This window comes from Miscanthus floridulus, chromosome 10 (genome assembly GCF_019320115.1).
Source record: "Miscanthus floridulus cultivar M001 chromosome 10, ASM1932011v1, whole genome shotgun sequence".
In the NCBI taxonomy this organism is placed as follows: domain Eukaryota; kingdom Viridiplantae; phylum Streptophyta; class Magnoliopsida; order Poales; family Poaceae; genus Miscanthus; species Miscanthus floridulus.
In genome coordinates, this window is record NC_089589.1 from 97,660,347 (window position 1) to 97,684,123 (window position 23,777).

Below are 23,777 nucleotides of genomic sequence, written 5' to 3' on the forward strand. Positions count from 1 at the left end.
CAATACCTGAAATACTCCCAGTAAAATGCTACAATGGTATTCTGTGCGCTTGTGGAATCCTTCATATTCTATTTGTGTTAATAAATACCAACACTTTATATTCAAAGGATTTAGATATGGGAATCTATACTTGGTTGATTTCAATGCTACAGAAGCTCGATTGACAACATGTTTGCTCACTAAGTCTAGCATGGGTTGGTTGTAGCATAGAAGGCTTGGTCATGTTGGAATAAAATAATTGAACAAATTGATTAAGCATGACTTAGTAAGAGGCTTGAAAGATGTCACATTTGAGAAGGATAAGCTATGTAGTGCATGTTAAGCCAAAAAGCATGTTGGTAACACACATCCTAAGAAGAGCATGATGAGCACATCTAAGGCATTTGATTTGTTGCACATTGTTGGTATATATTAACGCACATAGAATAATCCGCAAGCGCATAGATACCAAAGTAGCACTTCACCAAAAAGTATTCCAAAATATCGAACTCAAGGAAACGTGTGTGAGAATAACTAAGTCTAACTTAACCCGGAGTAGCAACAAGACTTAAGATAACAGGAGCATAAAGGAGATTGCAAAGGTCTTCTAGTTCTAACTTCGGTAAGCTATGTCTTCTATTGTTCAATTCTAGGGATATTACTAAGGAAAACACAGGCAAAGTATGTTTCCTATAGTAACAAGGAGCTACAAGGATTAAAGTACTCAAAAGAGTCGCAAACCTGAAGAACAATATAAACAATGATACTTACTTGAATTAGAAGTTGATTAAGAAATCTCAGAAACAAGCTCAAGAAGAACTTGCTTCCACCAGGGTACAAGCCGTAGAGAGAGGAATGATAGGTTGGAACTCCTCCAAACTCTTCCCTCACACTCTATCTCTCTGTTTCTAATATAAGACTAGATCCTAACTTGGAGGACTAATCTTCTCTTTATTGCTAGCTATAATCCTGATGGAGAGAATCTAAATTGTGGCTCTGGTTTCTAGGGTTTCAGGATCTGTCTGGAGGAGGCAGTACAGACAGGTATATATAGAGGCCTTCAAGCATCCTGGACCCTCGGATCAAACCGACTTAAAAGAATGGCATAGATGCAATCCTTAAGGCGGTGGAGAACCGACGTAGCGAGGAGGTGCTGCTAGGTGGGGCCCATAGGCTAGCCATCCTATAGGTGGGCTAGCCAGCCCCACATGTTAGTGGCACATGCTCTGCTTTGATGATTTGTCTTCTGGAGTCTTCTAGTGTCTTCCCGCGTAGGTACCGTTGCGGATAAACGTGATTTCCTTTGACGAATAGGTCCTCCTTGATGGTTTTCTGATTAAATCCTGCTGGAAACACAGATTCACCAAAACTCATGAAAATTGTTAGTTTAAACCCCTAAGTCTATGTTGATGATCCATTTTAGTCATTTATGCAAGGTATACTGACGGTTTATAATTGACATTAACTACCGTCAACAACTCCCCCACACTTAGGCTTTTACTCGTCCTCGATAAAAGGATGGATTACTTAAGACATAACTTTGGGACAAGACATCAGCATAAAACCATTCCCAGTCATGCATGTACTGTGGGTTTCAAAAGTGTCTACCAGGAAACTTTGGGCGGTGGAAGAACGGAACAGCTTGAAACAGATCACCATCTTCTTTCAGTCAAGTCAATTGGAGAAACATTTTAATTAAGATTTTTTAATACATAGCTTACCTTCTCCTTTCATGGCACTCTCAAATCACTCAATATAAGTGGTATTTTTGGATCCTTACAAAGGCATTGATAACTTTGCCTTCTTTTTACCTACCTCTAAAAGCTTATGTGGAGCTTAGGTAGGAATAAATATGAGAACTTACTTGCATTGCATATATCGTAAAGTCAAAACAAGGATCTGAGAAGAAAAAATATCATACTCTTAGATCAAGATGTGCATGTGCATGGATGTATATGGTGGCTAACCTAATTCTATTATGCTCCTTGAAACATATCTCTCTTGTTTGAAACATTGAAACACTTTTGCAAGAAAACATGGGCTATCTTATTCATGTTTCTTCTTTTTTTAGGCGGGCATCTGAGTACCTATTATTTTCAATATCTCAGACACTTGTCCATTTTTTCAATACTTTCTTTTTCTTTTGTGAATAACTTTTGCATAGCCCATGCCTCTTCTTTCTGCAATTGAAACTTTTCAAGAGAGATAATATCAAGAACTTGTAGCATTTATCCTAACAAACTTAGTTTTGTGTCTATTCCCAATATAGGAGTAGAACATTTTTGGGTGGATGGAAACATGTTTTTGCGTACTCCTAGTGTAGGAGCAGCAGATATATGTGGAGTGTACGTGATCTTGATCTTAAGAGCATGATAAATTTCTCAACAAGGATCACAAGGTTTGACCAAACTCAATGTAGTAACAAGTAGTATATGTAGAAGGTTTTCCTCGTCCATCATATTTGGCTTTGGTGGGACATTACTTACCACAAAGGAGAGGTGTAGCTATTCATTTTACTTTTGAAATAAAATTCTCCAATGATGAGACATCAAGAATCAAGTTATCATTATTCTACTATATCTCATTCCTCAACAAATTAAGTAACATGGGGTCACTAAAAATAAGTTCCCAACAGTAGCAAGACTTCCAAGAAAAGTATTATGTGAATCTATCCTTCAAGTCATGACTGAAATAATCTTTCCTCAAGTTCTAAAGTTGTTTTATTAAAGAATTTTCAATTCGGTTCGAAACAGAAAGCGAGATGGGTGAAAATAGAACATATGGGACTCAAACCTGACCGTGGATGAAGTGTGAGGTGAGGCGAAGCTAGGCTAGGCTAGCTAGCCCATGTAGGAGACCGAACGGCTTGCCCCGGAGCCCATTTCGGTCCAACTTTGGCGAGCGTGGTATTTGGTCCATTTCTTTCTAAATTTTGTGATTTTCGCAATCGAATCTCATTGCGTTGTCGCAGTGTGCTTCCCCCACACTTGTTTCCTATTTACCTTTATGCACAACATGTGGAGACAAACACATATATAAAAGAATAGAGAGCAGATAATGGCAAAAGAATTCCATTGATATCATATAAGGCACTTTATTACACTTGCAACCTAAACTTTAACTGACTAACACAATCTTTAACTAAAATGACCTAATCAAATGATCTAAACAAATGACCTAAGCATGCCTTATCAATCAACCTAACTCTCAATTCTTAAATTTGTCCTTATTGACAACATAACGGCATAAGATAGTAACTTCATGCTCTAAGTCTAAGTGATGGGTATGCTCTTTGTCAATCCTATGCTGTAAAGCATGGATGACTTGAGTAAGGGCTTGGATCTTGTCAATCTAAAGCGTGACGGTCATCCGTTGATGCTTCTCCTCACTCTCTTGGGTAGTGGGTAGTGCCCTCTTCTTCTTCTCCTTTGTCAGACAATCTTGACTTGCTCAGGCATAGCACAAACTCCATCTATGGCCACACGTGGTGTGACTGACTTGTACTTCGCATAGGTGACATCCCCAAACTTGTTGGTCTTCACCCCCATTAGCACCTCATTCGCCCTTGGAGGAAGGAGGTTGATCTCCTTTGGCACCTTGATCTTCGGTGCCTCCAGCTGGCGTGGCTTGCCTTGAACAAGTTGACACGAAGGTGGTGAAGCGATTGTAGGATGATGGATAGCTTGGGTGAAGTAGGATTGGCTAGGGACAAGAGTCATCTCTCATGGCAGGATGATGCTCAGCGGTATGTCATCTTCAACTCCATTGGAGACGATCTCTCTACCGGCCATTGGAGCTTGGAAGGATGAAAGCTTTGTTGCTGCTAGAGATGAGAGGCTTTTTGGAATGGCTATGGAGGCAGGCAGGGGCTTGTTTATGTAGGGGGGAAAATTTGCAGCAGGGGTCAAGATCTATCCATTAGAAGTCTCGTAACGAGGAAAAACCGAATGGCTCGAAAAATTGGATATCCTCACGACAATACTCTGGAAGGTTCACGATCCAATCGAGCGAGGGCGAGGAGATAGACAGGTGGGCCGGCCCCACATGTCACCACGATAGTTTCTAATGTTTATCTAATCCCAAAAAATATATTACCACGTTACAAATCATAAGGTGGAGGGCAGAGGTCTAAATCTATGGCAAAATAATAAAATCTACATCATCCAAATCCTTAGGTAGTTTTTCTGGTTCTAGAAATATCTTGAGATGGTGACCATTGACCTTGAATAACATACCTTCATCATTTTGAAGTGTTATCACTCCATGCGACGAGGTGCTTATAACCTAGAATGGTCCTTCCCATTTGCTCTAAAGTTTTCCATGCCCGAGTAATTTCACCCTAGAATTAAAAAGTAATACCTTATCTCCTAGGGCAAACTCTTTCTTCTTGATCCTCTTATTATGCCATCTCTTTGTTCTCTCCTTGTATATCTTGGAGTTATGATATGCTTTTTCACGCCATTCATCGAGCTCCGAGAGTTGCATCTTCCTCCTGGTTCCTGCAGCTTCCAAGTCCATATTCCATCGTTTGTTAGCCTAGTGTCCTTGAATTCTAGCTCAAAAGGTAGATGACAGGTCTTCCCGTAGACGAGTTAGTATGGTGACATTCCAAGAGGTGTTTTATAGGCCGTTCTGTAGGCCCATAGTGCATCGGGTAGTCTATCCTTCCATGTAGTCCCATCTCATTGACCGTCTTCTGCAGAATGTTCTTGATTTGTTTGTTCGATATTTCTGCTAGGCCACTTGTCTGAGGGTGATACGGAGTAGCGATGTTGTGATGGATCCCATATTTTGACAAGTACTTGTGAAAGTTCTTATCAATGAAGTGAGTGCCTCCATCACTAATCACCATTCTTGGAACTCCAAATCGTGGAAATATTATTTCTTCAAACATCTTCTTAGAGTTCTTAGCATTAGCAGCTCTACATGGCATGGCTTCAGCCCACTTGGAGACATAGTCAACTACCACTAAGATGTACTCATGATTCTTCGACTTTGGAAACGGTCCCATGTAATCAATTCCCCAGACATCGAAGAGTTTGACCTGGAGGTTGTTGGTGAGTGGCATGGCATCTCTTGAATTGATGTTCCCATGCCTATGACATGATCCACACCTTCGGATGAAGTCCCTCGTGTCTTCATACATGGTTGGCCAAAAGAATCCACTTTGCTAGATCTTTGAATGAGTGCGAAATGCACCATAATGCCCTCTGTATAGTGATGAGTGGCATCATTCTATGATCTTGATGCCTTCTTCTGCCGGTACACACCTCCTGAGTAGGCCATCAGAGCAAACTCTAAAGAGGTATGGCTCATCCCATATGTGGAGATGACTTTTGTAGATGAGTTTCCTTTTATTCTCCCCTGGTGGTACATAACTTACAACCATAAAATTAACAATATTTGCATACTAGGGATCGGATTTTGTGATCTTGAAGAGCTTGTCGTCCCATAGAGAATCATTGATGGGTAGTTCCTATGAATTTTCAAACTGCATTCTGGACAAGTGATCGGCAATAGAATTTTCTACTCCCGTTTTATCTTTTATTTCTAAGTCAAATTCTTGGAGTAGCAAAATCCATCGTATGAGTATAGGTTTAGCATCTTTCTTAGTGAGCAGGTATTTCAAAGCAGCATTATCAGTATAAACAATCACCTTAGCTCCTACTAAGTAAGATCTATACTTGTCTATAGCAAAAACAACAGCCAAGAGTTCTTTTTCAGTTGTTGCATAATTAAGTTGAGGACCTATCAGAGTTTTGCTAGCATAAGCAATTGCATGATGCGTCTTATCTTTTGTTTGACCCAAAACTATCCCAATAGCATAATCACTTGCATCACACATAATTTCAAAAGGTAGCGACCAATTAGGAGGTTGGATGATTGGTGCAGAGATGAGTGATTTTTTAAGAATTTCAAAAGATTTTAAGCATGCATCATCAAATTCAAAGGGAACATCCTTGGCCAAAAGATTTGTAAGTGATCTAGCAATATGTGAAAAATCTTTTATGAAGCGGCGGTAAAACCCTACATGACCAAGAAAACTGTGGATCCCTCTGATATTTACAAGAGGAGGTAATTGTATAATTACTTCAATTTTAGCTTTATCTACCTCGATCCCTCATTTGGACACCAAGTGTCCAAGCACTATGCCTTCTCAAACCATGAAATGACATTTTTCCTAATTAAGGACTAAGTGCTTTTCCCCACATCTTTGCAAAACCTTGTCTAAATTTTCAAGACAATCATCAAAAGTTTTTCCATAAATAGAAAAGTCATCCATGAAAACTTCCATGATTTCTTCAATCATGTCAAAAAATATAGACATCATGCATCTTTGAAAAGAAGCTAGAGCATTGCATAGTCCAAAAGACATTCTACGATAAGCATAAGTTCCATATGGACATATAAAGGTAGTTTTGCTTTGGTCATCAAGATGGATCGGTATGTGGTGATAACCTGAATACCCATCAAGGAAATAGAAGAAAGAGTGATTTGCCAGTCACTTCAACATTTCATCAATGAAGGGCAATAGAAAATGATCTTTCTTTGTTGCCTTGTTAAGTTTTCGATAGTCTATACACATCCACCATCCTGTGATGGTTCTTTGGGGGATTAATTCATTCTTTTTGTTTTTAACAACAGTCATGCCTCCATTTTTAGGCACAACTTGCATAGGGCTTACCCACTCACTGTACAGAACGGGATAGATGATCCCAGCATGGAAGAGTTTCAAAACCTCTTTCTTAACAACCTCTCTCATCGCATTATTAAGCCGATGTTGTGGCTCCCTAGAAGGTATAGAATCTAGGTCTGTAGGGATGCGATAGGGGCAAAGAGCAGGGCTAATTCCCTTAAGGTCTTGGAGTGAGTAGCCAAAAGTAGAGCGATGCTTTTCTAAGACAGTTAGCAAGCGGAGGGATTCTTCCTAGGAGAGTTTATCACTTATGATCACAGGAGAATCCTGATCATTATTAAGAAAAGCATATCTAAGACCAGAAGGCAGGGGTTTAAGCTCAATAGAGGGCTTAGGTGGTTCCAGCAATTCATCTAAGGGTTTGGGTTCTAAGGGATTTTTGCCTTCCTCTTCGATGAAGAACTGGGCATCATCTTCAAGGTTGGGTTCGATCAAGTATTCAAGAGATGCAACCTTAACCTCATCCATTGGGTCTTGCTCGAGAATCGGCTCAGTCTCAGCATTTAGAGAATGAGTAATGGGTACAAAAAGTTTGAAGTTCTTTCCGAGGCTTATTTTCAATTTTCTTATTTGTCCTTCTTGGATAAGTCTTTCAATTGGTTGTCCTATCAACAAGTCGAACTCCAAGATATCAGAGATATAAAAGTTCAAATGAACCATGGTTCCTTTTGCCTAGATAGGGAGGACATAAAGTAGTCAAGCCAATAGTGAACTTGCAAAGAAGAACATATACCACCACCGCCTTGGAACTGGTGGTTACCAGTGTGCGATTCCCAAATGGAGGGCAGAAGAAGCTACATGGAAGGCGGCAGGGTTACTGGTGTTGTTGGAGGATGTACCCGAAAGGGTAGGAGACTGGCTTTGTCCGCGCAAACCACAAAAAAGTGAGGCTGGTTTGTCGTGGCCCGATCCAATGACCAATGAAGCAGCCAAGAACATTTTGGCCGTGGTAGCTAAGCAAAAGGAAGGATCATTCAAGCCATCAAGAAAGAGGGACACCCTTAGTGTTGGTCTGAGTAACCCAGAGCACCCTGGTCGTGTGCGAGGCGTCTTGTCCCGGCTAGGATAGGAGAAAGGATTTCCTGAGCATGCCGAGATGTATAGAAAATGCAACCGCTACAAGGAAGCTATGAGAGATTATTTTAAGGAGGAGGCTAAGCAAGAAATGAAACAGATGTTGGTTGAAATCATGGCCAATCCTAATTCTGAGATAAGGCAACAATTGGATAGTGTAATGTCAAGTCAACAAGTGTCGACAATGCAGCTACCACAGATGATCACACAGACGCCATAGATGTAGATGGTCATCACACAACCCTCGGATTCTCCAATAGTTCCAAGCAGTATCGGATCTATGGCAAATAGGGAGCACTATGTAGTTGATGACATCGTCGCACTGATAGCTTGCTCCCTAGTTATATCGTATGGTATCACCAATATCCGTACGATAGAAGTTGCCATCGGTATTGTGATCCTAGGCCATGACTATCACAACAAGAAAATGCCAGAGGAGTACTACAGGGTAGAAGTGTTGACAGTCGTGGAAGGACATAGGGATGACTTCCTAGACATCCCTACTCCTGACGGTGTCGCGAAACTTGGTCAAGCTATCAACGAGTTCATCTTATGGCCTCGACGGGACATTAGGTTGAATGATCCTATTCCATCAATGCCATTTTTCAGAGTGGACAATGAAGGAGGGTTCTCACATGCAGCCTCGCCGCCATCTCATACCCCTTTAGAGCCTAAACCTAACCCAACATCTCCAAACCCACCATCTCGTAACGCACCACCATCACCAGAACCTAACCCACCACCAGCGTTTAGCCTCCACACCATCTCAGAGCCTCTACCTAACCCACCATAATCAACAACCTTGAATCCACCATCATCCCCAAGCAAGAAGGATGCCTCATCGGAACCTAAAGGCCATGTAGCTAAAGGAAACCCTAAGTCTGTGCCAAAAATGGTTACACCCATCGGTGAGACATCGTCACCGGTGGTCATGAAGAAGTGGATGACCAGATTGACAAGGAGACCAGTCACACATGGCAGTGAAAAAGCTGCCAAGTCCACCTCCGACAAGATCACCATACGAAAGCCAATGAGAGAGGATTACGATAATATCCTCACCGATAAATATGTGCTAGGTAGGCCTCTACTCTAGTGGTGCGAACTCCGTTGTGTTTCACATGCGATGAAGAGGTTCCATGACTGGTATATGAGAGCATCTTTGGTTGGGATCAATGCCTTCAGCGCGGTTGTACCACCACTAACTTTTATGAGTGGCTCTAGCAAGGTTATGGTTGACTTCGAGGACATTTGGTTGATGTTTCGCGTTCGCAAACTCGACGTCCAGCTCGTGACCGTGTGGTGCCTGTAAGTGTCGCTCATACATAATTATGTTTTAATACTAATATAATGTTAGGGCATATGAAGTATCTGATAAAGTCGTGCGCTTTACAGAATGCAACAAGCCGACCAGGAGATGTGGTTCACTGAGGATCCATTTTTTCATGAGGGAAAAGGGGTTGGGTATCTCAACCCATTAAGAATAAGCGAGAACGAGCACACAGTTGTTATGGGTCCTGATCACGACAAGTTTGTGGGCAAGAGCGAGGCTGAAATAGCAAAAAATAGAGTGAAGGAGCAACACAAGCAGAAAACTGCAGTGGCCACCTACATAGGAAACATGTTTCTTCAATACCAAGACAGGAGAATTATATGTGCACCATACATGTTCAAGTATGTGTTGGTCGCAAACTCCCTTAATAATTTTTATTTGCAAAGTTCTTACTGTCTTAACACATGGCTTCATTGAATCCGTGTAGGAACCATTGAGTTTGTATGGACATTTGGCTCTACAATGCACGGATTTTGGTCCTTGACTCCACAGATTTCCCACAGAGTAGTTATAAAAAATTCATCGATATTTTACAACAATAGGTCAAGATTTGCATGCGTGCTTTTCCATATTTCTATAGTATCTACGAGAGTTTGGATATGACTTGTTGAATTCATTCGAGCGCTGCAGGGCATACAAGTTCTATAAGTTCAAGGGTGGATGGTACGATTTAAAAAAAAGCCAAAAAACCACTACATGTGGGGAGTAACTATCAGGTACATTTTAAATAAGCATACATATATTTGTCTTCTATGTTTGTACACGTAGCAACTATGTAGTAACTAATTGCCAACTCTTATATATATAGTGCCACAAGCAACCACCAGGATCGGTGCACTGTGGGTACTATGTGTGCGAGTTTCTCAGAGAAAACACGAGATGCACCAACAACCCTAGCAAAGTAAGTAATAGTCATATGTCAAGTTTTGTCACTACTTATGCCTTCTATGTATTGGTTAGTTGTAAATTATGATGACTTATTATATTTTGCAGGTATACAAGTGCGATCCCACGAGTATGCGCCTCCAGAATCAAGAGCTCATGAACATTTGCGAGGACTTTAGTCGGTTCATCACGAAAGAAATAATTCACTTCGATGGGAAGTATTTTGATCGAGAGTCAGAATTAGCTCGACCACAGTATCGAGATCTCGTAGATATTGCCAGGCTAGAGCTAAACCACGAGGATTATTAGAGGAGTATGTCATGGGACCGAGCTAGCTATGAGTGGAAGAAACTTTGTTTTATGTATACATTATTAGCTTGTGATGGCTTTGGTAGACTGCAACAAATATTGCTCTTTTGGTGCATGCAAATATAATTTTCTATGATTTCTATTTAGATTTGTTTCAATTTGTATACAATATTCATTGGCGGGAAATATATGGTGGGAAATAAAAACAATTCACTGACAGGAAATATATGGCACCAAATTTTGAATTTTTAAAAACAATTCACTAGCGATTTTGCTAATAAACCGCCTCTGAAAAAATTATTCCAGAGACAGCAGATTTAGGTCAACCACCTATGCTAAAAAAATTACACTGGCGGCTAACTTAAAAGAACCGCCAGTGAAAATGCTTTACCACTTGCGGATGCTTTACTTCAACCGCCAGTGTAAATACTATTATCACTGCCAGTTGTTTTAGAGGAACCGTCAATACAAAGTTATTAACACTGGCGCATCTTATCTAACCGCTTGTAGTATTGATGATTTGTACTAGCCTTTCACACTAGCGGTGGAATCAGATGCTAGTAGAAATGGCTCTGGAACCGCCAGTACTGAGCTCCAGTCTGCTAGTGACTTAGGTATATACTATATTTATCTAGATACATAGTAAAAGTAACGTATATATGGAAACTGCAAAATGTTTTATAATTCAAAACGGATAGAGTAGATGATGATATTTCATGCACGTTGCTATGGAGATGTTGTACCACTATATTGTATTGGAAGGATTCATAGTGAGAAGAGAAATCATGAAAAGAAATCTTGTATATCTAAATTGATGACCCCACACAGTCTACCATGTTAGACCTCTCGTGTGACAAAAAAAACACATGTACGCACTTATAGCATTTGGGGTCCCCAGACTAAACTATAGTCACTGTCACGTCAGATGTTTGAACACTAATTTAAACTATTAAACATAGACTAATTACAAAACTAATTGCACAAATAGAGACTAATTTGCGAGACGAATCTATCAAGCCTAATTAGTCTGGGGTTGATCATGCCCAGCGGCATACCTAAGGCATGTAGCCAGATTGGCACGTGATGGAAGGAGATGTCCTCCACCCTCTTCCTTCCATCAAAGTCTACCATCACTATCAGACTATCAGATCCTTTCCGAAAACCCCTGGACCATCCTCCAACGCCCTTCGCTTTCCTGCCGGCTGGTGGAAGGTGAACAGAAAGTGGTTCGATCCGAGGTCTTTGTAGTCCATACGGTGGATCGGGCACCATATATTCCCCAGCACCTTAGCCAACCCATCCATGTTTATCGACCGATCCGCTAACACCTTCTCGATCTCTTGTGGTTTCGCCAATCATGATGCACCAGCATTTCCCGCCGACACCCTGATGCTTTTCTTCTCAGCCTCCGAAAGCTTCATCTTTTCCATCATTCCCTTGACATTCTCCATCTTCCTTTCGCCCGCCTTGAATCACCCACCCTCCCTAGCAGGATCTACCCTGAGGTGGGATAAACCCTAACAAGGCTTAGTTGCGGCATGCCTACTAGTCACTACTGCCGCCAGGTTTTTTAGGGGCGGCTTATAAGCATTTGTAGGGCCTGTTTTGCCAGCCGCCCCTACCACAGCATTGCTATTGTAGGGGCGGCTCAAGATTTATAGGGGCGTAGCAAAAAAATAGTAAAAAAATTAACCCAAGGAGGCCCCCACCGGTCAACGACCCGCGCGAAAATTGCTCACTTCGCGGCCGGCGGGATTCGAACTTGCAACCCTCCTCTACAACTGCACCTCACACTCACTTGTGTCTATATTGGATTTTGGTTCCCCACATATTATCCTAAACCAAGTTTAAATTGTTTGTTTATGGCCATAAACGAATTCAAATAAAAAAGTTGTCAACTATAAAGTTGTATAACTTTTTGAGATCTACAACTTTCATTTTGGTAGTTTCTCCATCCGAGGTCGTTTACAAAATTTGAATTTCAAATTTGAGAAATTCTTGACAAGATGATTTCAAATTAAAAAGTTGTCAACTACAAAGTTTTATAACTCTTTGAGATCTACAACTTTCGTTTTATTGGTTTCTCATTCCGAGGTCATTTGAAAAAAAATTCAAATTTGAGAAATTCAAACGTAGTTTTCCTTGACAAAATGATCTCAAACGAAAAAGTTGTCAACTACAAAGTTCTTTAACTTTTCCAGATCTACAACTTTCATTTTGGTTGTTTCTCTATCCGAGGTCATTAGAAAAAAATTAAATTTGAAATTTGAGAAATTCAAACGTAGTTTTCCATGACAAAATGATCTCAAATGAAAAACTTGTCAATTACAAAGTTGTATGACTTTTCGAGATCTACAGTTTTCATTTTGGTCATTTTTATGTGACTTTGTTTAAATAATTCAAAATTTGAATTTTAAAAAATGTCAACTTCAAACAATATTTTGAAAGAGTAAATGATTTCAGCTGAAAAAGTCATTAACAACAAAGTTGTAAAACTCATCAAGATCTACAACTTTTATTTTGGTCATTTGTTCATCTGACAAAATGGTAGCAACATTGTTCACAATTTTATATATCACTCATATGGTTTCATAAACTATAAGAGAGATGTAAATTTTGTGAACAATGTTACTATCACTTTATCGGATGAAGAAATGATAAAAATAAAACTTGTAGATCTTGATGAGTTCTATAACTTTTATGTTCATGACTTTTTCAGCTGAAAACATTTACTGCTTCAAAATATTGTTTGAAGTTGCTATTTTTTTAAATTCAAAATTTTAATTGATAAAACAAAGTCACATGAAAAGTTGACTAAAATATTAGCTGCAAGAACACAATAAATTGATAGAGCATGATTTTAGAAAACTATAGGAAAAAATCATCAAATTTGAAGTTAGTATGAGAGAAAAAGACTAATTACAAGTTTTAGACAGAGATTAAAAAGAGAAATCAGAGTTCCTTAACAATTTAAAATTTTAACTTCCAACAGCATTTTGATGTAGTAAATTATTTCAAGTGAAAAAGTTGTAAACAACAAAGTTCTATAACTTTTCGAGATCTATAATTTTTATTTTGGTTATTTCTCCATTCGAGGTCGTTCGAAAAAAATCAAATTTTAGTATTTAATTTTTACTATTCGACGTCTATTTATAGGGGGGCTCAATATAGAGCCGCCCCTACAAATCGAGCCATTTGTAGGGGTGACTCATAACACCAGCAGCCTCTACAAATGGATTTATAAGGGCGGCTCATTTGGGCACCATTTGTAGAGGCGGCTCGATATAGAGCCGCCCCTAAAAAATGGGCATTGCTACGAGTTCTTTCTATAGTAGTGAGTTACAGAGGAGGTTCGGCTCCTGATTGGACACGAGTGAAGATTAGGATGTGGACTCAAATTTAGATTGTAGGGAATGATCCAAACAGGAACCCTACCGACCGCACTGTACCCCTCTCGAGTCGCCAAAGGCACCGAGAACTCGAAGCTCCTAAAATTCTACTCTCACATAGGAATGAGCTAGAATGAATCTAAAAATAGCAGCTTTTCACAACTTCACCTCATACTTATGGGCCTAGTGTCAGTGAAACCAGATTTGACAGAGCACGGAGGTAATCCCGACCTACACGACACATAGAATGTCTTTAAGCCTCCGCATGATAAAGCCCATAACACCCGTTTGAGCAACCTATCAGCAGCCACACGCTTCGCTAGCTTCTTCCTATTGTCGAAACACGATACAATAGTCTACCCTTTGTGCCTGATAGGGTTTTAATCTTACCTATCTATTTTCTCATATGCCATGGCTGCTTCGAAGCTAAAAACAAAATACTACTTTTAACACATGAGAGTCTAAAAAATTGGGACGGGAAACCTCACAGCTAATGGCCTCGTTCGTGTGCTCTTAAACCCGGCTTGATCTGTTTTTTTTTTATTCAAAACAGTGTTTTTCTCTCACAAATTCCTCCAGATTTCTCCAATTTCCTCCAAGCGAACGGGGCCAATCTGGCCTTAGATATTCCGTTGGTTTCTTTTTTTTTAATGTATGTTATTGTGTTGAATTAATGAGACTTTTATTTATTATAACACATCGTTTTATCGGGATATTCTGTGTTGTGCTCGCTCGTCCAAACTTTTGACACAAAATGGATGGATGGATGGAGGAATCCAGAAAAATATCCGAAAAGCTCCTGCCACCAGTTCTTGATTCGTGCAAGTCGGCAAGCCGAGAGAGCCTCGAACATTCTCTTCGCTGCCACTCCCGTCCTTTCTCAGGCGTCACTGACCAGCAGGCCCCAAGGGCTCGGCCCCCTCCTCCGCTTCGCTTCGCTTCCGCCTTCCGGTGACAAGCGAGTGACCGATCTACTCCGCCGACCCACCACCCACCGCACCACGCGAGCCGCGAGCGAGATCTCTCGCCTCCCTCCTATGGAACTCCGCCGCCTCGCGGTGTTCGCGGCCGCCCTCGCCGCCGGGTGGTGGGCCCGCGGCGCGGAGGCGTCGATCCACACCTACGACCGGGAGCCCTTCCGCGAGGTGGGCAACGCCTTTCTCCTCTCCGGCGGCAGCGAGGGCATCGTCGCCGACGGGGCAGACGCCGCTGCCCCGCCATCCTCCTTCATCAAGTGAGGACCCTCTCTCTCTCTCTCCACCCCACGCCCGCCTCCCCCCTCCCTCCCTCCTTGTCTTCGGATGGCTGGAGAACGCAGTGTTTGGCCGAAGTTTTCTAGAAGCTGGTTTGATGCTACAGCTAAGGGAACGGTGGAGTTAGAGCGCGCCAGTGGAAATGGGAACTGGTTGCTGGAGCTGACGCTGCTCTGCTTGCTTGGTGCCACATTTGGTGGAAAGGTTATGCTCCTGGGTAGTGATCAGTATGTGATTGGTAGTGATCAGTATGTGATTCGTTGTGGAATGTGCAAGGGGTTCGCGATGCTTTGGAAATTTGGGCTCGTGCTGAGGAGCTGGATGCAGATGGGTTTGTGCTGTGCTTAGCCTGTTTTAATTTGAGTGGTGCTGCCCACATTCATCTTACTTATGGTGGGGCTCAGCTGTTTGGGTTGTGTTAAACCAGCGCATTTTGGTTGTGTTTTATGGCTGCCTTTTTACTTTGTGTTCAACATGTACTTACCTATATTGCCTACCACATTGAACCAGAGCAAGCTTTAATTTCATTGATCTTTCCCTTTTTGTTGCATTAGCCACTGATTTGGAGAATTCCATCCCATTTGTGTACAGTTATCCTTTCAACGATCACAAATAGGCTTAAATTTGTACAATTGACTTTACTAATTGGCTACTTTTGTAAGACTTAAACCATGTGGTGTGGTGCTGAATTTGATATACTAAATGCCCTGTCTTACTCTCTCAGGTTTGTGAATGTTACATTTTGGAGAACCCCAGAAGCTGCGGAATCACACGCAAAAATGGCACATAGTACGGGCTTGGTACAGGCTATACTATTTGAAGCTGCGGACAGGGATAACATTGGGGGATCTGCCTATGGCGGACAGAGGTCCATATGTTGTACCCCGGACCTTGCTAAACTAGAGGGCTGCAAGCAAGGGGAAGTAATCAGGAGGCCGTCCTCTGATGATCCAGATTGGCCCTACGTGCTAGACACGCACTTCAGCGCTAATCACCTTTCAGTGAAGTTAGAAGATGAGCCAGTGCGCATTACAAAGACAGGCATGTACAACTTGTTCTTCATATCCTGTGATCCAAAACTGAGAGGCCTTACTATGAGTGGGAAGACTATCTGGAAGAATCCTGGTGGGTATCTACCGGGACGAATGGCGCCTTTGATGAAATTTTACGTTCTCATGTCGCTGGCGTATCTGTTGGTAATGATTGTTTGGTTTAGCCAATACATAAGGTTCTGGAGGGATATATTGCCAATCCAGAATTGGATCACTCTAGTCATTGCACTTGGTCTGTTTGAGATGACACTATGGTACTTTGAATACTTGAACTTCAACAGCAGTGGTGTGCGGCCAGTTGGAATCACAACTTGGGTGGTTACTGTTGGAGCTATCAGAAAAACAGTTTCGCGTCTACTCATCCTTTCTATCTCAATGGGTTATGGTGTTGTTCGTCCAACTTTGGGAGGTCTCACTTCCAAGGTGTTGCTACTCGGACTTACATATTTCCTGGCATCTGAGATGCTGGACATTGCAGAGAATGTTGGAACAATTAATGATATATCAGGCAAAGCAAGGCTTTTCCTGGTCCTTCCTGATGCATTTTTGGATGCTTTTCTCATACTCTGGATTTTCACTTCTCTTTCCCACACACTAGAGAAGCTACAGGTAAGCTAATTTAGTATAGTTTAACAAGTAGAAGTATTTCTAATTGTTCTTTCTTTATGTAAATTCATACAATCTAGACTTTGTGTATTTCCACAAATGTTAGTACTTCCACATGTAATAGTTCTTTGTTATTTCAGGAAATGTGGCTAATTTAGATATGCCATAGTGATTAGTATGCTAGAAATTCTTAATACTTGTATTAATGATGAAGCATGTATTCATGAATAGTGCAAGTAGGACAGCCTCTTGAACTGTTAGAAATTGTTAGGAAGCCTGTTAAATCTAGATGAAGAGTTGTGTCTTTGTGTTGCTTCTTCAACCTGCTACTTTTCTCGTTCATCAGGCAAGGAGGAGTTCCGTGAAATTGGATATATACAGAAAGTTTACAAATGCATTGGCTGTTTCTGTGATAGCTTCAGTTGCCTGGATTGGTTATGAGGTATGTAAATATCACCAAATAAATCCATAGTGAACATTATGTCTGTACAGGAACATTTGGGTGCATTTCTTCTAACAACATAAGATTATCTTGCTGCCTTTTGGTTCATTGAATTGCTGTAAGATTAATGAATATCCAAGTTTTTGTTATCTTTATAACGTCCTGAAGTTGTGCCACTCAAATACGAGGAAATGAGTTGACCAATGGACTTGGGATTTTTTTTCTTATTCATGTATAGGGATATATTTGATTGTTACTTTTTCACTGAATTCAAAATAGTGGTTTTTTATTATTCCAAATATTTTCTCAAAGAAACGCTTCTGCCATTGAAGGGAAAATATCACCATCAACATGTCACTGTTACACTTTTAGCAGATTTCCTTAGGTTTCGGTTCTTAATACCGACTTTCATAAACTAATGATTATGCTTTAAACAAGTTTCTGCTGTCCACAATATTGCAAATTTGCAATGGCTGGTCTTGTGCCACTCTGGATCAAACTACTTACGAGAATAGTCATTGTGCTAATATTGGACATTGAATAAAATTGTGGTATATCAACATGTTTCTGTGATTAGAATAGTCATTTTATTCTCATCTCATTTTCCTGTGTGTTCAAGAAAAGTACTCCCATGTTATTTGTTTCATTGAAATCATCTTTTACCTGAGGAGCCAATTCATAAGAATAAGATATAGTGATCTACACTAATAGCTAAGACCCTCTTTTTTAGTGAGCTTTCTCTCAAAGTAATATGCTACTCCCTCTATTCCAAATTATAAGACATTTTGGCTTTTCAAGATACATATCTTTTGCTATGCACTTAGATATACACTAGGTCTAGATAAATAGTTAAAGCAATGTATCTAGAAAAGTTAAAACGTCTTATAATTTAGAACGGAGGGAGTATTTTCTACCAAAACCAATGGCATCAAACTAATTGATGAATGGTATGCAAGTTTTACCACCACCAAAGGCATGAAACCAATTGTGAATGGCATGCAGGTTTTGTCCAATGCATGTGTCAGTATTATTCATAGGCTGTTGGATTCGTTGAAGTTATTCCGATTCATGAGCATCTATGATCAAACAATTTTTCTGCATATGCATAAATCTCAGAAGTTTCCGTACAAGGAGATAACATAGTTTCCTTATTAATTGATGATATTTAAACTGGCATAATTTATTTGAAATTTCTTTTTTGAGAATCTTCAGTTTTGAACCTTGTAGATTTGAATCACGTATTTGTTACTGTTGACTCATTTTGTAGGTCTATTTCAAAGCGACGGACCCCTTCAGTGAGAGGTGGCAGAGTGCCTGGATCATAACTGCCTTCTGGGATGTTCTTGCGTTTGTGTTGCTTCTTGTGATTTGTTATCTGTGGGCACCATCCCAAAGCTCACAAAGGTAATTCTCTTTCATTTTCAATGTGATGCATAATCTACCTGGTTGCTGGTAGCTTCTTGCCTTACCATATCATCCATGAAGTGCCAAACAATTACCAACTTCATCAATAGGAAAATAGCAGCTGTTCTATGTGTATGGACTGCTCTGTAATCAATATGCCGTTTCTTTGTTCAGATATGCATATTCAGGTGAAGCTGCTGACGATGATGATGAGGAATCTCAATCTCTGACAAAAGGAGATGGTGAAGTAGGGATGGTAAAGATTGACAAGGATAGAAGCGCTGGTGTTTGCGGTGCTTTCAGCTTAGAAGATGAGGCTGAGGAGGACAAGCGGGAATAGCGATTTCTTGTTCCTGATGCCCAGGTCCCAGAAACAATTGATATTTTGGAGCAATAATGTTCCAAGAATACTTCTTTTCCTGTCTAATTTTTGGCGGTCCAATCTCCACTGCCCATCTGTTCCAAAGTTGCATATGGTGGTTGTAGAAGTGCTTTGGTGGTCCAGTCTCCAATGCCCTTCTGTTCCAAAGTTACATAAGGTGGTTGTAGAAGTCTCCATTGCCCTTCTGTTCCAGAGTTACATAAGGTTGTTGTAGAAGTGCGTGATTTTATCCGTTCCTGTGAGGCATATGGTTCGGGTTTGATGCTGACCTCAGATTGGGCAAGGTGTTGCAAATTATTTATAACAATGTACATAACTGTTTTGATTGCCGGTTTTTCATTTTCTGATGCATATTCACATCCCACGCGAAATTGTTGAGCGAAGAATTGACAGATTCACTTCCAAGACTGGAAGCTCACATCCAATCGGAGAATCGAACACTGACTACTACTTTCTCTGTTCTAAATTATAAGTCACTTGCTTTTCTAGTATATCAAATATGCTATGTATCTAGACATACATGCTTAGGTACTGCAAAATAAATTTGATATTAAAAAAAAAAGTCAAAATGACTTATAATTTGGAACTGAGGGAGTACCGATCAACTCAAAAGGAAAACTCACTATCAATTTATGATTACATGAAAGTTCCGTATGTAGAAGTTTTTCAAAAGTGTTTGGCACAAACATTATCTGCCTGTTTTAGGTTCACGTCAAACCTCATCATCTATAATCATATACATTTGATTATGCTGATCAGCTTTTAAGACCCTACTACCAACATGTTCTGCACTATTGTCACAGCTATGAAAAAGCTGGCATCACCATTTCATGTGCTCCTTCTACACACTCAAATCCAATGCAGTACAATGCCACCTTCGACAGTGAGGGTGTTATCTTTACAATACAAACTCCCATGAACTCAGCTTTGGACACCAAAATTAGTTTTGAGCAAACAGAACTTGATTCAATCAGCGACAAAGGATTGACCATTCTTGGTGATAAGCTCGGCAGAATTCTGCTCGGCCCATACAGCTGCGTCCAGGTACCCAAGCTCGTATAGTTTGTCTAGAGTTTCATCTTCAGCAGGTTCCAGAGCCCAGTTAAACAGCTACAGTAGGTTTAGAAGGCATTTGAGAACAAAGTACAACAGTTAGCAATAGACCATGGAATTGAACTATGTACAAGTTGAAAAAATTGAGTCACCTGTCTTGGACTAGCCCTGTTCTCTGGATTGCAATCTGGACTGATCCCAATATCTTGCAATCCCAGACGGCTGACTGGAAAAGCACATATTCGAACCTACAATGGTAGGCAGATAAGTAATGAGCACCACAGAACAAACAGATAGTATGGTACATATCAGGTATTCATGTATCATGAAATGGAACTATGTGCCACCAGTGGTACAATATGCTGTTTTCCTAATATGATTTTGCCAGTCACATACATTAAGATTAAGGCCTTGTTTAAATCCAGTATGTAAAGTTTTGGGGTGTTACATCGGGTGTCACATGGGGTATCGCATGGGGTGTTCGGATACTAATAAAAAAATAAATTACAGAATCCGTCAATAATCCGCGAGACGAATTTATTAAGCCTGATTAACCCGTTATTAGCACATGTGTTACTGTAGCACCACGTTGTCAAATCATGGACTAATTAGGCTTAAAAGATTCGTCTCGCAAATTAGTCGCAAACTATGCAATTAATTATTTTTTTAGTCTATATTTAATACTCCATGCATGTATCCAAACATTCGATGGAATAGGGAGTAAACTTTGGGGGAGGAACTAAAAAGGCCTAAGCATCAGAATTGCAGAAACCAAAAGGCACATACTGTTTCTGCAGCAGAAGTGGGCGGCATAAACAATGTAAGGCCCCCATCAATGCAGAGCCTATTACGGAAGAAAGTAGCTGGTCTGGGTGCTAAGTACCTGAAATGAGAAGAAAATGGTTATTTAACTCTTGTAATCAAAATATAACTACAGATACATAAATAGATAGGAAAGAACATGCTAGCTGATCTTACCCAGGAATAAAGGAGGATGTAATAACTGCATTAATGACATCCTCTTTGGAGTCAAATTGGTCCACCAGCAAGCCCCTAGGCCTCCAGGATAGCTGAGTAATAGCAACTGTATGAGAAGAATATAAGTATTCGCAAAATGGCAAAACCGAGTTACTTCTCAAGAACAAAATACCAAAAGATGCACATATTTGATATGGAGAGGCAGTGCTTGTAAAAATTAAGCTTACCACGAATTCTTCCATTGCATCTAATGTGAAGATCATCTGGGAGAAACTCGTCAAGGACATCCTTGAGTACAGCCTACACAAGCACACAGAATTACAGGGGTGAAACCAAATAAAATTCAATCTGCTAACAGAGCACTGCTTAGTAACTGGATGCCAAATGTCATCTGTGACATAACCTAGAGGAATTCCAAGGAAAATGGGAACACATACCCCAAGGCGAAACGCAGTGCCTTTACTCCGGCAGTTGTCAGCTAGAACTTTGGTCACCTGCAGAGCATCTTGCATTGTGTTCCCAGACGCGATCACTGCACAGATTATGGCACCAGCTGATGAGCCTGCTAACGGAGTTTTCTCCTAATATAAGTTCCGGAAAAACAAAATCATTATAAGGAGGGCTGCACAACATAAACAGTAAGAGTGCATAATGTATATCACACCAAATTCATGAACCACATGGACACATGAGCTCCCATGCATAACTGTAAATGTAACAAGCATCGCTAGATGCTACGACATACAAACTAGCTTGGGACGAAGAAGTTACTAAACTAAAGAAATCTATGCCAGACTCAACTAAAGAAATCTATGCCAGACTCAACCATCATTGCTCTATACTATGCTAAGTTGTTGGCTGCAATGTGCAATTTCGTCAATCTTGTTTGCAAAGACACTCCACAATTTGTAAGCACAATAGCACAAATCTCAGTTCATCTTTTCAATCTTATCAAAAGCTGCGGGGTAAGCTTACGGTGATGTATCCGCGGTCCATGAGGCACTGCGCGGCGCCAAGGTGGTAGGGGAAGAGCAGCCCCGCCGCGGAGAAGCTGAACCCGGGGCTAGTGAGCTCCCGCCGCGCCCGCTCCGCGTCCACGTCCTCGGGCCGCTGCTCCCACACCACCCCGTCCCTCGCCTCCACCTCCTCCACCGCCGCCGCCCCGCCCCTGCGCCCGGCCCCGGCCCCGCGCAGCAGCAGCGCCGCCAGCCCCAGGAACAGCTCCCCCGTCCTGACGGCCAGCGACCTCCTCTCCTCGACCGCGGGCGCCGGCTCGGGGTCGTCGAGCGGCGCCGCGGCGCGCGCCAACAGGAGGCGGAACCGGGATGGGCGCGCCGCTGCGGCTGCGGCTGGCGGCGGCTGGGGCTGGTGCTGGCGCGGGAGGTGAGTGGAGGAGTAGGGGGAGGAAGAGAGGAAAGGGATGAGGCATCGGGAGGCCATGAAGCGTTCTCGTCGGCCGCCGGCGCCGCTGATTCGTGTGCACGCGCGAAGCATACGAGGCGATGCGGTGGGGGTGCGGCGTTGCGGGGCTCCCACGGATTCGTCTGCGTCGTGTAGCTCGTGGAGGAAAATCGAACCGAATCGAAGGGGGAAAAAATATAGAAAAAGACGAAAGGGAAATAGGAGTCCATTTATTTGACCCGTGTCCGTGTCACCCTTTTCCTCCGACCATACGTTGCTCCGGTCAGTCGCTCACGGCCCACGGGCCATAAGTTCAATGGGCCCTAGTGCACGTGTCGCTTCCCCATGGACAGCGTACCCGGTTCGCTGTCACAGCCCATGTTAGCACTGTCCTTGGGCAGTTGATGCATTGGATTTTCTCAAAAAAAAAAAAAAAAAAGTTGATGCATTGGCGTATGGCCTTTGGTTCGAGGAATGAGTTTAGAGCATATTCATCGTGTATTCTATCCCATTTCTAGTAGTATTTTAGGAGAAGGAGCTCCAATAGCAGATCTCCTATCTCATCTTCTATGCTTATAATTTTTAAGAGATAACCTAAAAGAATCATCATCTCTCCTAAATAAAAGAGACAACCTCCTCTACCCTATCTTTAAAAAATATAGAAGACAAATTTTAGCTAATCTGTTGTAGCTAGCGGTGCTCTCCTATATCCTAAATAGATTTTAGAGTACTCTCTTAATGCGACTTATATGAGATGCAATATGAGAAAACTGATGAAGATGCTCTTAGTTCATCATCTACTCATTTCTTTTTTTTTTTTGTTTGGTATGTGGAATAGAATAGGCTGATCATCATCACTCTCATTCCTATAAACTAATAATTAGTACTAGTACGAGGAGATGAGTCGTTTTACCAAATATAAAGAATGGACTCATAATACTTCATCTCATCTAGAATGGAGTGGCTCATCTAGCTGTTGAATGAATGGATGTAACATTTACTTTCGATGATCACCGGAGTTGTATCACCATAGCTATCTTCTGGGCACCAGAGCTTTCCGCCGCTCATTTTTCAGCACGATACACTTTTGTGTTTTGGGTGTAACTCTTTACTCCAAACTCTGATTTTTATGATCTTTGACTTCATTGAAAGATAATGAAGAGTTGTACAACTTTGAACTGATCCCATGCCAATTGGAGTTCTGATGAGATCGAAAAAGTTACCGGAGTTCAATGTGGTTTCATATTTTGGGTGTAACTTATTGCTCCGTCGGATTTTGATGATCTTCGACTTCTAGAAAGCTAATGAAGAGATCTACAACTTTGGTTTGATGTCAAATCAATTTGAGTAGATCTAAAATCATGAGATAGGACCAATTCATTCATCTCTTTGTCCCGGCTACGACTTCTTTTGATATAGGCCTTTAACACTTTAACTTGATCTTCATTTGAGGTGTTGATTAGTTTGGTCTTCAGTGTAGCCAATCCCAACTCCAGCCTTGCATCCATAGAACTAAAACCTTGTATACTAGAAAATAATGTTA

At 41.2% G+C, this 23,777-nt stretch overlaps 2 protein-coding genes and 1 pseudogene across 2 annotated transcripts; 2 read left to right on the forward strand and 1 right to left on the reverse strand.

Annotated features, from left to right (window-relative positions):
- The first annotated feature begins 7,949 nt into the window (after positions 1-7,949).
- LOC136489112 (uncharacterized) lies at positions 7,950-9,622 on the forward strand (annotated as a pseudogene).
- A 4,875-nt stretch (positions 9,623-14,497) lies between these two features.
- LOC136486892 (uncharacterized) lies at positions 14,498-19,172 on the forward strand. Its single transcript, XM_066483959.1, has 5 exons — positions 14,498-14,897; positions 15,641-16,577; positions 16,921-17,016; positions 18,284-18,420; positions 18,595-19,172. The coding sequence occupies exons 1-5, from the start codon at positions 14,701-14,703 to the stop codon at positions 18,758-18,760; spliced, it is 1,533 nt and encodes a 510-aa protein (XP_066340056.1). The 5' UTR covers positions 14,498-14,700; the 3' UTR covers positions 18,761-19,172.
- Positions 19,173-19,596: 424 nt separating this feature from the next.
- Positions 19,597-22,406, reverse strand: LOC136486894 (uncharacterized). Its single transcript, XM_066483960.1, has 7 exons — positions 21,809-22,406; positions 21,271-21,414; positions 21,061-21,133; positions 20,834-20,939; positions 20,642-20,738; positions 20,008-20,103; positions 19,597-19,912 (listed from the first exon to the last, which is right to left on the reverse strand). Exons 1-7 carry the CDS (start codon positions 22,325-22,327, stop codon positions 19,769-19,771), a joined length of 1,179 nt encoding a protein of 392 aa, XP_066340057.1. The 5' UTR covers positions 22,328-22,406; the 3' UTR covers positions 19,597-19,768.
- Positions 22,407-23,777: the final 1,371 nt, after the last annotated feature.

What these genes read in the sequence shown, in the direction of transcription:
- LOC136486894 (XM_066483960.1), bottom strand. Translation starts at nt 22,327, where the DNA reads ATGCTTCGCGCGTGCACACGAATCAGCGGCGCCGGCGGCCGACGAGAA. An exon ending in ATGCAATGGAAGAATTCGTG is followed by an intron (nt 20,940 to 21,060) that starts GTAAGCTTAATT and finishes CTTCTCATACAG; the next exon opens with TTGCTATTACTCAGCTATCC. An exon ending in CCACTTCTGCTGCAGAAACA is followed by an intron (nt 20,104 to 20,641) that starts GTATGTGCCTTT and finishes CTACCATTGTAG; the next exon opens with GTTCGAATATGTGCTTTTCC.
- LOC136486892 (XM_066483959.1), top strand. Translation starts at nt 14,701, where the DNA reads ATGGAACTCCGCCGCCTCGCGGTGTTCGCGGCCGCCCTCGCCGCCGGG. An exon ending in TTGCCTGGATTGGTTATGAG is followed by an intron (nt 17,017 to 18,283) that starts GTATGTAAATAT and finishes CTCATTTTGTAG; the next exon opens with GTCTATTTCAAAGCGACGGA. An exon ending in CCATCCCAAAGCTCACAAAG is followed by an intron (nt 18,421 to 18,594) that starts GTAATTCTCTTT and finishes TTCTTTGTTCAG; the next exon opens with ATATGCATATTCAGGTGAAG.